This window comes from Chrysoperla carnea, chromosome 1 (assembly GCF_905475395.1).
Source record: "Chrysoperla carnea chromosome 1, inChrCarn1.1, whole genome shotgun sequence".
In the NCBI taxonomy this organism is placed as follows: domain Eukaryota; kingdom Metazoa; phylum Arthropoda; class Insecta; order Neuroptera; family Chrysopidae; genus Chrysoperla; species Chrysoperla carnea.
This window is the reverse complement of record NC_058337.1, coordinates 62,426,841-62,444,504: the sequence shown is the minus strand read 5'-3', so window position 1 is coordinate 62,444,504 and position 17,664 is coordinate 62,426,841. Positions and strand designations below refer to the sequence as shown.

The following is a 17,664-nucleotide window of genomic DNA, read 5'->3' as shown; positions in this document are numbered from 1 at the left end:
TACATATTACAAACATTTTTCGTTTTAAATGGTTTAAAATTGAAGCGAGATATTAACATAAATATATTCAAATAATTTTCTCAATAACTAACATAAGAGAAGCATAACCCTCTAACCACCACGTTGTCGCATGGTTATGAAGGCTGAACTTCATCAAATCAAGCTTCGCTTCCATGTCTACCATCTATCGCATTTGTTGGTTTTCTTTGGGATTTGGAATTATGGGCTCGGAGTTTTTGACATATTAGCTACATCATGACAGTTTAACTATTTAAAAATAATACAACCAAATGAATACTTGTGCAAAAACTTTGTCTTCGAAGAGGATGATCATTACCCGATCAAATATAAGATGCTCATTTCACGATTTAATATGATTTAAGGGTTATCAGAAAGTATGTACCACAATCAGATTCCCTATTTTGATTCCCTGCAGGTTTAAATTGAATTTATTAAAGTTTAAAGATATCTCGTACGAAAGTTTTAGAAAAGATTATTTTAAACACAAGAACAGTTTTAAGTTTTCACATCAAGTAGCTTAAAATAAAAAACATGCTTTATGAATTTTTTAGTTTAATATTTTCAAATTTTGTAATTTATAAACAAGTTATACTGTCTGTGTATGATTTAACCCACTTTTCACAAGTAACAAAATATAAAAAATAAATAACAAAACTTAAAATCCTTTTTCTTAAAAACTTGTTTAAAATTACATGCATAAGAAAATTTTATATAAATAAAAAAACCACAAAATATTATGGAGAAAAAAAACCACATTCACAAAACTTTTACATAAATTGTTTAAAAAAAGTATACATGATATGTTCTTTATATATGTTTTATATCAAATGTAGTTTTGTAAAAATCATATCTACAGAATGTTTCAGATGGTTTGTGTCAAAACTAATTTGTTCCTCTCTTCTATATAAAATTCATTGTCCCGAAAGATAGAATATCCTAAATGAATTAACACTCATTTTTATAACACGTCAAGTCTAAATCATTTTAGGCTTGATGAGCTTTTAACATAGTTTTGGTTTAACAAGTTTTTCCTTATTACAAGATTACACAGTATAACATTATTAAAAGGAAGATTAAAATTGATAAAATAACGTTTTTCCTTATGAAGTAACAGGCCACGTTTGTTCGAACTATTTTTCCGTGAACTTAAAACATCAACACTCACGTTACAAATATTTTGGTCACGCTCGATTCAAAATTGAAATAAATTTCATTTTCCGATTGGTTGAAATATTTTCCAATTTTATCTATTTTCGAGTTGTGAATTTTTCAGTTCTATCTTCTGTTTTTAGAAGGTTTAAGGTGTAAGCGAAAAATTATTTATTTCGGAAATTTTTGGGCCTGTTCATGTACTTTCGTTTGTTTATTATAAGCCGCACTCAGTAAATTAAAAAAAACTTGTGATAGAAATATGGTGAAGTGAATTTAATTATTTGGATTATTTTCTGCTTTTATGTAGGGGTTATTATTTAAAAAATTAAAGAATATTTTATGCACAAAATATTTGACGCATGAACAGAACGCGTGAGCAAATCTCTCATCACGCGACTAAGGATTACGGAACGGTTGACGCGAATGCTAACGGGTTAAACACATACAACTTTTCATCACATGCACTTTTAACTCCTTTCTTATAAAAAGTACTAAATTTTAAAAAGAATCCATTTCATTCTTAAAATATCTGTAAAAATTTGATATCACAATTTTTTTGGACAGAAAAGGTTTGAAATATTTTATGTAGCACCCACGGGCGAAAGCTGTTTTTTATGGATTTGCCTCACCAAACTCATGTTTTCTCAACATTCAGCTTTTTTGTATTTTTTGAAAAATCTGGTTGGTTGAATAATTAATTGTAACTAGTATAAGATTTCTTATACAAATACTAATATACTAAACTTGAATTAACGTGACATCGTTTTTTATTAAGAAAGCGACAGAGTAACAATATTTTCTTACACTCTGTACAACAATAGAAGATAAGAAAAATTGAGTTGGATTTTTTAAACTTTTATAAATCTTTATTCTGTGAATATAATTCAAATTTTTTTTTTTTGTATTTGTTACAGATTCAATGCAAAACTTGTGCAAAAATCATTTTTTGCAGCATCAATATAGAAAAATCAATGGTGCCGTATTATGGTCACAGAATGAACGTCATTTGAATTGTTTTATTACATTTCAAACACATTCAATCTTACAACGTTTTATGTTACGATTTGATTTACTATCGTTAGATTGTAACGATCATTTATATATTTATGATGGTGCTCATCCAGTTGGAATTATTAAGGTGAGTGTCTTCACAGAACTAAAGCTATCAAATAAATGCAACCATTTCCTTATATTTTCAGCAAAAATAAACACGTTACACTTTTTATTTCCTTTAAAATACGCAATATATGCAGGGATGTAAATTTGTTACCTTGCTTTTTTTAGGATCTATCAGGGCTTATTTGAGAGGTAAAGAATTGAACGTGAATGCGCTACACCAATACACTGAAAGTTATTGGAAATTCAAAGCCACTTTTCAACCAAAAATGTTTAGTAGTTTTCCTAGGATAGAATAAGTTAGGTGGTAAAAAACATATATGAGGTCGCGATATATTCATGTCATATATTTTTATGTGTTTTACCACCTTTCTTGTTGATAATCTCAATTAACAGTTCCTCAAGTATATTGGGAAGCTAAATGCACCTCTTTCATGTATATACCATGCACTACACCAGTCCATCGCAACCATTAATTAAATTAATTGTTTGTCCTCGGTAAACTATGGCTGTCATAACACACAACACGTATCATGTCCTTTTTATGAAGCATGATGTGTAGCATGCTTTTGTTTCACTAATCTTATATATTTATACGAGGAATTCTTGTATATTTATATATGTACTAGAAGATACCCGCCCGCTTTGCTGGGAAATTTCTCCTTTAAAAACAAAGACTATCACGTTATAGCCCTCAACTTTTTTGTAAATGAAGGTTTGGCCTTGATACTCGCTGACATTGTAGCTTTCTATAGGTTCAATCATTAAATTACCCTGATTTTTTTATCTAAACTACCCCATCCACTGAGTTTCATCTAATCATAAAACAAAAAACTTTTTTGAGATTTTCTCGATTTTGATATTTTAGGAGACAGACCCCTTAAAAAAATTGCAAAAAATCGAGAAATTTTTTTTATCTCCGATTTCGATAAAACTCAGAATATAAAATAATTTTGACCCAAAAAGTACAAAAATCGAGTGAATTTGACGAATGGTCGAATATTTTTTGAGGTACGGACTAAAATCGATTCAAATATTGCGATATCTCAGAAACTCTGCATCCAATCATTAAATTAACCTGATTTTTATACTTTTTGGATCAAAATTACCCCTTCCACTGAGTTTCATCAAATTCCATAACTGATTATAGGTGAAATAATTTTTAAAATCAGTTAAGTACGAATTTTCATACAAACTATCATCCCCTTTTCGCCACCAAAATTACAGGGGTTCATATAAACTTCAACATCAACAATTTGACCCTGTCAATGAATGAATTTTTATGAATAAAATAAAATAAGTTTTTGTCTCAAACCATGAGCTCACATTAAACAACCTTTCCTCTCTTCTCTAAATTTCAAACTGGATTGATTGATATTCTTTTTTGATTAGTGTATATTTATTTTTATGAACAAAAATTGGATATCAATTTCAATACTTAAAATATGAATAGGAACAACATAGTGTTCATGAGAGGAACGAATAAATTTAGTAGATAATTTATAGAAACGTTACTCTATTAGTAGTTCTGTATTAGATATTCTTTCTAAGATATTTAACGAAATAAAGTGCATTACCGGGACATTCAAATTGGTATTTGTGTGAAGAGATTTTAAACGGTACTAACATTAATGATAAAATTTGTGTCTTTTTCCAATCATCCAGGTACTATACATAATATTACTTATTTAATCAATAAGATTGCTGATTTTTATTCAATATTTTGTACAGAAAAGTATATTTTAATATTAAATTCAATAATTATTACATTAATTTTAATTACATTTACAGAATAATAAAGTGGTTATTCACTGTATATGTAATTATTAGAGATAAATTTATATAAATAAATTTTCGAAAACATTATTTCATGAAATGAAAATTGAATTCGAATATTTCGGAAGTTATATGTTAACTATGTACATACATATTACAAATAATTTATACAGTGCAACCTTAATATAACGAACCTCAATATAACGATTTCCTCGATTTAACGAATTTTTCGTAATCCCCTTGAATTGTCCATAAGAGTCAATATAAAATATACCTCTACATTACGAATATTCTTTGCGTACAACCTCTATATAACGAATTTATTATCTACCTAATTGTTTTTAAATACATAGCAAATACATATACATATGTAGTAATTTGATAAAAATGTGTTATCATTTATTAGTATAAGTACGTAATACATATTGAGGTGAATAAAACTATTCTTTTACCTCTTTATAACGAATTTTAGACCAATCTAACCTCAACATAACGAACCTCAGTTCAACGAATTACTTGATATAACGAATATTTACTGGTTCCCTTCAGATTCGTTATATCGAGGTTGCACTGTATTTTAACAATTTTAAAGAGAAAATGTATAGTTAAATCAGTCTGTTTAAAATGAAAGTTTTCAATTTTAGTTCTGGTGTTATGCACATTTACCTAACGAAAGATCACTGAAGTTTTTGAATATAATATGTTTTAGTTTTAATATTCTGTATATATTTTCATTATACACAATGGTTCTAAATAATATTATCTTTGCACTTTTTACTAAAAGTTTTTAATAATTTCGGTAAAGCCCTCATTTAGCTTTCTTTATTAATTTATTCATAGTTCTGTTAACTAAAAATTTAGAGAAATATAAAAAAAAAAGTTTGCACATTTTAATGCAACCTAAGCTTTGAAATCATCAGACTTTATTGTAGACTTTATAATATTATTCATGGTTTAATCACTTTATGGATATAGTTCATAAAAACGAAGTTTTCCAATGGGCTCAAACACTTCTTGTTTTATTTAGAAAATAAAATAAACAAATGAGAAATAATTGATTTATAACCAAAGATCAAATGTCATTTCACATCTAAATCCATTTTTAATTAAAAAAACTGCGCCATTTTCTTGATTAATGTGTATCTAAAGGTGGCAGAATATTTTTCTCTAGGAACTCATTTCAAAATATTGTCCCTAAGCCGCAATGGATGATAATGGAAAATATTAAATATTGAAAATAATTACGATATTGCTAAATTCAAGACTAAAATAAAGTTGAAATCAGTAATCAGTATCTTTTTCTATCCTTGTCAATAAAATGAACCATTGACGAGCTTCTAGGTAGAATTACTTCTACTTAGTGCTTATAGTAATTATAAAATACGAAAATCAATGGTAGTTTTTAAATTTGGTGTACAATTTTTGAGACAAATTAAAGTTTCATATTTAATTCTGAGAAAATAACGATTAAAATTTATACAGTCTACTTTTTATAATATTGAGAGCTGAAGAAAATAAATATTACTATTATTTATCGCATGTGACTTTTGTGTCTGTCAATAAAACTTTCAGGCATTGTGTATCGTAACTTAAATATATATGTGAGTTTGTAATATGCTTTCAAAAATAATGTTAAAGAAAAGTAAAATAAACCAAGAACTGGTGAAATTTTGAAAAATGACAAAAATAAAACGAAACAGCTATTTCTCCTTGGAACATATTCTGATTGCTGCTCATTTCAAAAAAATTATATCTCCTTTTTCTTTGATAGCCAAAACTTCTTGAAATTAGCACCGTTCAGAGCATACTTCAAAATAAAATACAGTTTTATTTCTTCCATTTCACAAACCTTCACAAGCTCTTCGTCTAGAAATAAAAATGTGAAGTTTTGACTTTTTCCAACTCATTGACACCCTGCAAATGTGCATTAAATAGCTAACAGCAGAGCACACTAGATTTAAAAGCTTTTTAAAAATGTATTTTTCAATTCATTTATTACACTGTAAATACACAAAACTAAATTTCTTGCGTTCGTCATCCACTTTGTACCTACTCTTGCATCATGGTGGATTTATATTGCAAACAAATCTATTTATACTGAAGTGGATGTGGTTAAAGAAATATATAATACATGAAGAGAAGAAGAATATGCGCTAGATACTAAAACTAAATGCTATAGTCTGGTAGTAAAAGCCACTTTCCATCAATATATTCAAAAATAATCTCTGGTATATTTTTTAATTGTGCTTCTGAAGAGTTTATACATAAGCCTTTCTAAAAACTTATGATAGATTAAATAATACTTATTGTAGTAGGCCTACATGATCCGCTTTGTTTTTAATCCCCGAACTAAAAAAAGGAATGTTTGACCGCTATGTATGTATCTGTCTGTGGCATCGTAGCACCTAAACGGATGAAACCATTTTGATTTTTTTTTTGTTTCGTTTGAAAGGTGATTTTATAGAGAGTGTACTTAGTTGTATTTCAAGTGCGAGTTTAGGGTTCCGCACCCCAAAAAAAATAAAAAATTAGCGATGATCTTCAAAATCGGTTCAGCTAGAACAAGGCTTTAAGGAAAAAAGAAGTTTAGTGGAGAGTGTTCTTATAGATGTTTCAAGTGCGAGTTAAGGGCTTTGTACCCGAAAAAATTTGTCAGGAGTTTTTTAAATTTTGTAAATTTCACTTGTTTCAATGTGTGTGTTCTATATCGCCGTTTGTAGAACCAAATTCAAAATCTGAAGCGAAAATATTTATTTATTTTAACTTCCATATCGTTTCATCAGACTATTCATTTGTGTTTCACTCAATGTAAGTACCATTAGGTCAAAATAATATTGTCTGTTTTATGAAATAATTATATCATTTACTATATGTGTAATGTTATTGATTTTGTGTTTTTTTAGTCTAAATAAACTTGACGCATCTGATTTTTGGTAGCCTTTGAAATGATTCTCCGTGTATAAGATAACTCCACAGCATAAATATAAGTATAGATATTATATTTATGTCTGCTCATATTTCTTACTCTATAATTGCTAGACTAATTTGTATTACATTTTCAATGTTGACATAAATAACAGTTACTATTTAGTATCTACTACTACTATTCTATGATATTTCACATTTACATTATAAACTTTAGAAATATTATATTCCTATTAATTTCAATATAATATGTATGTATGTTTGTAAATCTATGCTACATATTATAAAAAAGTAGCCTGCTTTTCCATGTGGGTTCGTCACAAGAAAACGATGTTGTGTACAGATGGTATTTTTTTGTCATAGCCCTGCAAGTAACCATACAAGTTAGAATAACTTAACAAGTGAAATTTACAATATTTAAAAAACGCCGACAAAGACGATTTATTATTTGTAATCCGATTTTTGGAAACTTAGCTATAAAATGTTCTTAATCAAGTCGGTGCGACCATTTAAGGGATACGATGTCACTGAGAAACACACGGACGCACAAATAAACACTTTAAACTTATAACACTCTTTCTTTAATCAATATCAAAGTGATGGTCCAGGACATCAGATGAGATGAAAAGGATACGTAGAGAGCTATCATTTTTTGGAACAAATTTTTGGAAATATTTTAATTGAAATGGAAATATTATTTGAGTTGACTTTGTTCTTTTGAGTTATTGTTTTGAATAACCTAATTATTTCCATTTCACTTTTCGCAATGAATTGAGCCAGGTTTATTTTACCATTTATTTCCATAGTAATTTTTTATATGTTAAAATTATATAACATGCCTTTTCCAAAATGAATCTATTTTGAAGATCATCGCCAATTTTTTAGTTTTTTCGGGTACAAAAGACTGAGCTAAGAACTTTCTATTAAATTACTTTTCAAATGATATCAAAAAAATTAAAATGGTTTCATCCGTTTAGGCGCTACGATGCCACAGACAGACACACACATAGCGGTTTTTACTGAATTTATTGATGATGATGATGATGATGATGGATATTAATTAATATACTATTAATTAATTTTCTTTTTTTTTCATTTATTTATTTATTTTTAATGTTTAAAAGGTAATTGTTTTTACTGGCTTTTTCCTATGGTCCTCCACTTTACAATGGTTCTTACTGGCTATTCCAATGAGAGTCCTGTTCTTTTTCAACGTTAACCACGGCACTTCTATTGATTTTGCAAACTCATCTCTCGATCGTGTTGCCTTTCGCCTCCTTGATTGTCATTCACTCTACTTTATTCCGCTATACGCACCATATGTCCTTATATTCTGCCTTGTTTCATTTTGGCTTGTGCGGATAAATCATTTGGATTTGATTTTTTTTTCTTAGTTTTTAGCAACTCACTACCTGTGCACATTTAATTATAAGAACACTTTTGCAAGATCCGTTGAGTATCTAGACATCCACATAAGAGAGATGAGTAAATTCAGAATTCTAGGAAAAAATAATTCTAGGAATTCTTCTGAAATCTCTAACCCTTTTTTATTTTTGAATGACATGAGTAAGCCAAAATAGAGCTGCTCTACTATTAACCTTCTATGTCAACCTTCAGTTTCAACCTTTCACCATCTATTTCAATGTTTTCTTCATTGTTTGTGGACACAATTCTGATCATTGTTGTGTTGATTGGCCATCTGTGGACTAACATCGTCTACCGGCCACCAGGGCAATGTCATTCGTAAATCTGAAACAGATCAACAGTTTTTTCGTCAATTTTGACACCATTTAGTCCCACCAGTTAGATTGAAAGTTAGTTAGCAGTTAAATAAAACATTAAATGGAGAAACTAGGCAAGGTTGTCTAGTTCCTCTTTTGAACTGTAATTCGCAATCTTTCTTTCAAGAAGGCAAAATTTTATTAGCTTTGTGTACAAAAAAAATATTCCAATACATCAAGCATAGTTAAAATGCCTACATTAAAGTTGTGTAACTATTGATTATAAGACAAAAAGTTTCAAACACGCTGTTTATGTGAGTGCGACTTTACATCACACACACCAGAGCATCTAACATTCTGACCGTGAGTTAGACCAAAATCACGATCTTACAATCGTTTAAGTAATGATTGAAAGTTTGTATTGAAATTATTTTAAACTCAATCTAACTCAATCAAAAATAGCACAGAATAAACTAACATCCTATTAGAATAAAGTAACCAGGAACTGAAATTTACCTAAAACAAACAATTTTGTAATAAATATGGAAGAATTTATTATCAACAAAATAGATTCTATTATATTCTATTCTAGCTTTTTTCTTCCGCCAAGTAGGTAATGATTTGGTATGAAATCACGAGCATCAGCTAGTTCATATATTTTGTACATGCAATTATAATATAAGTACTACTAGTACAGATATAAGATTAGTTAGTTTATAATCTTATTATAATATGAACGAAATATTTTAATTAAAATTTAATAACAATTATTATTATTATTATTATTGTTATTTATATATGAATTGTTAGCCTTGGAAAGGAACAATTTACTTACTTATTTTGCGTTACATGAACGCGATGATATTCTTTCTATATGAAACGATGTATTCGCTAAATCAGATGCTTGATAAAAATTTTACAAAAGGAAACTTGGTTTTAAAAGTCAGCCCTGTTATTCATCTACCCTATACTCATATTAGATATGAAGCATGTATACGTTTTTCGAACTAACAAAACTGAGAAAGAAGATATTGAGAAATCTCGCCTTTTGAAGATGGTTCCGGTACATTTTGAATTGGCCTAGCGTCTCCTACTTCTTATTGGTGATATACTGTTACGCCCAAGAACTCATCATGATTACATTCAAGCTATTACATAGCTTGGTTAGAAGATGAGCATGCTGAGTACTTGGGCCTAAGAGTATACCACCAACAAGTGGTAAGAAACGAACACTATCTTCTTCTGTTACTACCAAATTGATATGGTTAAAATGAAAATCTTACAGTGCCGACATTTTAACTAGAATATCTGAAAATTTCTACGTTTACATTTGGACAGTATATCTGAATATTCGTCGTCCATTTTTCGAAATAGCTACGATTTTTCACCTCTGGTATGTAGACAGGAAAATCTAAAATTTGAAAATGAAAGTCATGGAGGCTATAATTGGCTAAAGGGTTCAAATAAAAACCTGATTTTCAGGAATCTGGGCGTTCGGCCAATTGGCCTTTGGGTGTTGGAAAGTGAATACTGTGACATAAAAAAAGTTGCCGTATATCGTATGTCCTACGAGTGGCTAGTAAGATGAAGACGGAAAATGAATATTTGAGTAGGTATATTACTGAAGTGGTTCACTTGCAAATGTTTAGTTTATGTGCAAAGTCATACGGACAACATAAGTATAGATACCTGTGAGTTTATTTATTTATTTTTTTTTGAAATATAATTACTAATATATACTGTGAGATAGGAAAATGAGCGAAATGTAATATAGTGTTGGCTTAGATGTTTGCTGCCATAAATGGTATCTTGTACATATAATATCATTTTTTGGCAGCAAACAAAAAATAGTTAATGATAATTATTACCTTCTCATTTAAGCCAACACTATATTACTTTGCATGTATAATCCCTATCTAACAGGGTATCAGCAAATAATTATTTCAAACAAACAAAAAATTCTACATTGTCTACGTATGACTTAGTAAATTTTAAATCCTTGGTAAATTATAAGGTTTGGTGTATTACTTCGTTTATATTTTACATCATTTTTTTGCTATCAATATTAATATTTTATTTTTAGTTTATTAAAAAAGATTTGTTAAAAAATATTACTTTTTAAAAATAAATTATACAATACATTTATTAAAAAATTTTATTTATTCAAAATTATTATTTAGATAAATAAATAATGTAATTTGTTGACGGCATGAATAGGTATTTGTATGTGGTGTAACCCGTAGATATGAGCAATGTTCATATATATACAAAATTATGATACTATTAGTATAAAAAGTGATACACGTCAAAATATTTTTTAACCAAATATGCAAAATAGATCTTGGGACAAAAAGGCTGCTTTGGTAAATTACTAATAAATACATACTTGCAATTTAGTGAGTTACTTTCTTTTGGCGAGTCTACCAAACTTTCCCTCTACGATTTTTTTCGAAAGTGTGTTTATTAAACGACAAAGATATTATCTTGAAGGGTCAAGATTATATTTTTACTTACGTCGTCGTTAGCGTTTACTGACCTTGACATTAAGTTAAACAGGACATACAACCCAATTATTTTTGCAATATGTTTCTTAACGTAAAGCAGCCATCGTCGCAAACGGCAAAATGAAGCATATTCAAGTATTTGATTGTTTTATTCTAAATGACTAGACAGTGACTTCAGTACAGTGAAAATTCAGCTAGATATTGAATATAAAACGAAAGACTTTTAATCCGCCCAAGACACAATTTTACGTGTTTTTTACGCGACTGATAACAGTTAAAAATAACTGCTTTCAGTTAAAAAATTTATTACAATACACCGCACATTCCTCCGCTTTCTAATCCTAGCAATAAAAGTGATTCCTACAAAGTTTTATCTTTTATATCGGAAGGAGTAGCTTTAACTTTGAAAACAGACATTCCGGGATATTTTGAAATCTTATCAATAATTATGTGGGATACGTAGTTAATAAACGGGACAAAAAATAATGATATAAAAATTTTAATGCCTGTACTACTAACAAATTACTTATAAAATAAAGCCACAGGTAACAGGTTAGTTTGCGAGACAAATGCCATTCTCCAAGATATGATAAAATTATTTGATTTTTTTTAAGAGAGTCGGGACGATTGGCAATCCTGTGAAAACGATTAACGTGCAATCGCACACAAAATATTTTTTATGGGTTTTGCTGAAATGAAACACAAAAACAGATAATAGACAAAGTAGTAACCTAAATTTTTTATTTTATAAAAATTCATGTCTTGGATTTTCTAGAACGGCAAATATTAGAAGAAAAAATTTTCAACTATCAATGATTTCTACAAGAAACTGAAGTTTTTACAATTATTCCTTCATTCAATTATTAATTTTTGAAATAAATATAATCATAATTTGATTGCAAGTTGGAAAAAAAATTCTTAATAACCTGCGCTGCATTTTTTTGACTACGATTGTACTGATGTGGCTGCCTATTAGAAAATTGTATGTTCGTTCTACTATTTTGTGAATACATAAATAAACGTATAAAAAATTATGTATATTTAATGCAAATTTTTGCGTATATCAATATAGTGTAGCTTTGCTTTGAATCTACAACACACAATTTGATTAGACTTTATAAAACTTGACGTAGAACGTAGACAATTTTAAAAGTTTTGAGGGGTGCTATTGAAATGTAAATAATAAAGAGCAGAAGTTTTCAATTTTTTCATGGTTGGCGTATGTATTTTTCAGATAAAATAAATCAATAAATGAAGCATTGTGGTAATTAAAATTTTAGATTCACAACTAAACGTCTATAAAAAGATGGAATTTAAAGCTCCATTTTAAAGATCACGTATTCAGTTTCATTCCGGATTAGTTTTCAGTCTACGCAAATGAAAAATAATATTCAAATTTTAAAGAAAAATTCAAATGTAAAATAAAATTCAAATATAAGAGAAAAGTACAAATGAAAAAAAAAGAAGTTTTTGAGCGTTGCAAAACTCTTGTTATTTTTATACTCTCTATATTATATGAAATATATATAAGGTTTCACCTCCCTAACCTTTCCAATTTTGGTGAAAATGGACACTAGGGTTTTTTCCTAAATACTGATGTTCACGAAAAAATGTTTCAAACAAAAGTTTTTTATATTTTTATAAGGAACATTTTTACATTTAAACTTCTGTTCTCTAACGGTTTACAAGATGGGTCATTTGGACTTACGAACTTAATATCACTTTTTATGTCCTGAGCAGGATATAAATATTTCTGCTTCATACCCTTTTTCGTTTTTGAGTAATCACGTCGACACACGGTCAGACGGACAAACATCCGGAGATGGACTAATTATAGGTGATTTTATGAATACCTATAACAAACACTTTGTTCATAGCATCAATATTTTTAAGCATTAAAAATATTGTTCGTTATACTTGGAACTTAACTTAGAACACCTTCATAAATTTCATATAAACATAAAATTTTTCATAGCTACAACCGTTTCTTAAATGCACACCTTTTTTACCGGATACAAATTAAATACCGGAAATACAAACTAAACGTTCAGTTGTTAGGCTGTATTTACATATAAAGCGAACAAACGAATTATAAGCATTATTATAATTGTATTTAAAATAGTTTTATAATTTCAAATTCAATAAATTTACGCATTTGTCAGTTTATAAGGAATTTTATCGGTAATTTTAATCAAATATGTATACATTAACATTTTTATATTTACCGTATATTTTATTTTTAAACCGTATAAACAAAAAAGAAAGGTTATTTTATATTTCCTCGATTTTGCATAAGCGATAAAATTCCGCATTTATTTAAAAGCTTAAATTTAATTAAAGTCGTCGCCGAAATTTTGTTTTAAAAATTAAGGCAATACGTTTTTATTGAAATATGAACAAAGAAAATACAAAATAATTTTAAAGTGTTATGCAAAATAGAATTTATTAACTATAAAAACTACTGAGACGTAAACTTAAAATAAAATTATTTATGAATGTAAAAAAAAATTTCAAATCACTTTTCATTCGTGGTGTCTAAATGACATTAAACTGTGCAGCCATATTAGGAACCATTGAAAATACATTCGATCAATATCATTTAGGTAATATCCTAATGAATTTCAAAAATACTCTAAAAAGTAAAAACTATAATATTGTTGATATCGTGAAGAGAAATTTTTCATTAACCTAAACGGTAATTTAGATCCTACATTGAAAATATACGTTAATAAGGATCATTATAAGAATTACTAGCTTTTTGGCGTAAGAAATATTGTTTATTTTTATTTTCATATCGAAAAATGAGGGATTTATAATTAGAATAAAAATTAAAAAAGCCTGGTCTATTAGAAGACTGGATATGAATAAGTAGATCTGACTTAATGCTTTATTCAAAGGTATCGATCTTCCATGTAGAGAAATAAGGATGAATTTATACTTTAAAGGACTCTGAACAACAAGTTCAAAGTTTGGTGTTATGGTGACACCAAAATGTAGAGTAGTATCAATGCTAGACATTTTCTATGAACATAATAATGTGGCAAGCTAGACGCAGTTTACTTTAAATTCCCAATAATTCTATAAATTCTTACAAAATATAAAGTTCATCTTCTTGATAATTACAAACAAAATAGTATGCTTACTTAAATTTTTTAATTATTGAGTTACAAAAAGTCCGTTATTACCGCTCGGTAATCTTTAGTTCCGTGATCAGAGATTTGAACACGCGCTTTGCACATGCGTCCAATGAAAATATTTGAATAACTGAAAATTTTAGAATCAAAATCAAAATAATCATAATCATATTTTATTCATTATACTGTAAATATTTATTGAATTAATTTATTATATAAATAAATAAATCATAAAAAGTTAAACTTAAATAATTAATAATTATTAAAAATAGTTAATAATTATTAATTATTATCACAATTATTACCACTAAAATTATAACATAATTATTATGACATTACAATATTTTTACAAATATTTGTCCCGTACAGAGCCGAATATCCGTAAACTAACGAAATTACACGAATAGATTCGAAAATATTCCAAGGCAATATTTTTTGCTTACATCTTTAGTCTCGTGATGAAAAAGTCACTTTCTGAAGGATTTGAAAAAAATGTATTAAAAAAAAAAAAAAAACTGTAGAATAGGTTGGAAAAATCTGAAAATGATAGAAAAACACATAAAATTTAAAAAATCAAAGTTATTTATCTTTTAAATCAAGCGTGAGCCAATTGCTCATAATGAGGATGCTGCAAAGGGAAAAGGTTCAAATTTTTTGTTTACAGTTCATGTATCAAAAATATACTCGAACAAAAAGCGCAAACAAAGAGTACAAACTAAACTTCTTTCATATTAAAATGATTCCCATTACAGTAATTTAATTTTAAACATTATTAAAAGTTAACAACATTACATTCTAAGTTATTCGAATTATTTTCTATTTACAATTTTATCCTATAATATAAGATAAAAAGACTTTGGTACTTTCTCTACACAAAAAAGAATTAACTGGAATTAATAAGTAAAAAATTAACACTAAATTATTTAAACTTTTTTGTCTGAACCCATAGCTACCTCCTTTTTGTTAATATTCTCCACTCATTAAAATGGCTCTGTTTTATGCTATTCACCTAACATAAGCGTCACACATAAAACGGTAATAGGTAGTTACTCTTTTTGTACAGTGTGTTACATGGACATGTGGCGACAAATGATGTAGGGGTTATTCGTTTCATGTTTTGAATATTGACTTTTATCAAGAAGTTTTAATCAATGAGAGAATGTTATGTTCCGTTTAGTCAATGCAGCATTACAATCCAACTTTTTTTGTTAATAGACCAAGAGCCGGTGTTTTTTGGGTGGTAAAAACATTTCAAAATTGCTAGAACAAAACGGAAAGGGCTACCCGCTTACGACGATGTTAGGAATTTATTTTTTTTGATTATACAAAATTTTGATATCCTAGTAATAGAGCATTTGTTACCGAAATTAAGAAATACAAACACCAAGTTTTTGAAGTGTGAAAGTATCATTCAATCCGTGTAATTAGTGTATTTTTTGTGCAAGTTTATACAATTTATGAACTCCATTCTGATAATAAAAATCATGAGGACTACCGGTAGAAGTGAAAACTTAAAACTGTAATTTTCAAACTAATTGTTATATTGGAAAAATATAACTATAACATTAATCCAATATTAATTATATGACTCATAAGAACAATTTAATTTTTGTTTTCGTACCATGGTAAATTTTATGTAAATATGTGATAAATTAAATAAAATAATTTTCGAATTTAAGGCAAAACAAAATAAAATTTGATAAGATTTTTGAGCCGGACTCGAACTCTGACCTCCGTTGTCAGACTCCACTGCTCTACTATTAGGCCACTCTGTTGAAAAATTTGTTTGTAATAAATAGTTAAAATTTGTCTTTTTTAACTAAAAATTCTACTTTTAAATTCAACTGATAAAGCTAAACTCAAATGACAAAATTAGCACATTTTTTTAAAGATTAGTTTATACTTGTTAAGCAATGGAAATCGTTATAAAACACGTCAAACATTGCGTAACTTACCAAATTGTAAGGTTGGCAGGAAATCTAGTAAATAAAGCACGACGTCGAAAATTAATGAAAGTATCGAAGCATTTACAAGTCTTACTTATTATAAGCCTCTAAGTCAGTTTTCAATTTATTTTTATAAATAGTTAGTGAATTTATAATTTTTGTAGTGTGCACTTTTGAAATTTTAGATAATATTGATTTATACTTTATTCATTATAGCAACATACACAGGATATTATTTGAATAAACGTTGCTTATAACCTTTCACTAACCGATATTTTACATTGACTACACTCTGTATATAAAATACAGTATAAAGTAAAAACACATAAGTTAAATGTTATTAAAATATTTTATTTACTTAGTAACACAATAAACTATATTATTATATAATGTCAGCTTAAATAACCAAGAGCTATATAATATACACATATACTACATATAGCTCAAGCTCATGTGTGTATATCGGTATTATGTGGTATATAATATGAACAAAACCCAACTTTATATATTAAAATGTATAATAATATTTTCCTCTTGTATAAAATATTTATACATATTTACCAAAGAGTCTATGTATAGTGATGTTAGTCCTAGTGCCGATCAGCATGCATCGTCATTGATAAATATACCTTCAGAAATCACTATGTGGGTTAATAGGGAATATTCATGAAATTTAAATTTGGTTTTTTTTGTATTTTTATAGGCTGGACATTTCAACTAAACCATTATTTTAGTAATTAATTACTTTTTAATTACTTCAAATTAATTAATAAAAAAACAAATTCAGTGAGAAAAATTCAAAATTTCTAAAACGGGAAATTAAACTTTTAAACGGACGTTACATCATAGTACTGGCTTGTCAAATTTGTTGACATACTGTTTGGTATTAATTACTTACTTACTTACATTTTGCATGGTATTACCAAGTATTATATTGATTTCTAATATTCTACGGCTTTTTATTAGAAAACTTAATGATAACGAGGGTAAATTTTGTGTTGTAAATTCATGTGTAAATTATACATTGAATTGTCACAAATTGACATATCACGTACTTATACGTCAGCAACAGAGAGCGCCAGAAAACTGCATTTAAATATCTCAAAATTATAATGCATTTTAAATATTTTTTTACACTTAAATACAGCATTTTTAAGCAGTATTTATATTTCTTACTTTGTTATAACGGTGTAAACAATATTACCTATTATGCTAAGCCTTAAAAAATTTATCTACGAAAGTTCCAGTAAGGGCGCTCTTCTTCACGCGGTACAGAAATTTTTCGATCGACCCCGTAGGCTTTATTCTGACGTATATTCGTTTTTGTGAAATTTATATTAGGACATATTAAGATACCTAAATATAAAAT

The 17,664-nt window shown here is 27.9% G+C and overlaps 1 protein-coding gene across 1 annotated transcript in view; it reads left to right on the top strand.

Annotated features, from left to right (window-relative positions):
- Positions 1–17,664, top strand: part of LOC123306156 — a 62,389-nt gene that overhangs the window by 3,418 nt on the left and 41,307 nt on the right. The window contains exon 2 of the mRNA XM_044888055.1: positions 2,088–2,311. Within this exon, the coding sequence (XP_044743990.1) occupies positions 2,088–2,311 (224 nt within the window). The remainder of the gene's footprint in view (positions 1–2,087; positions 2,312–17,664) is intronic.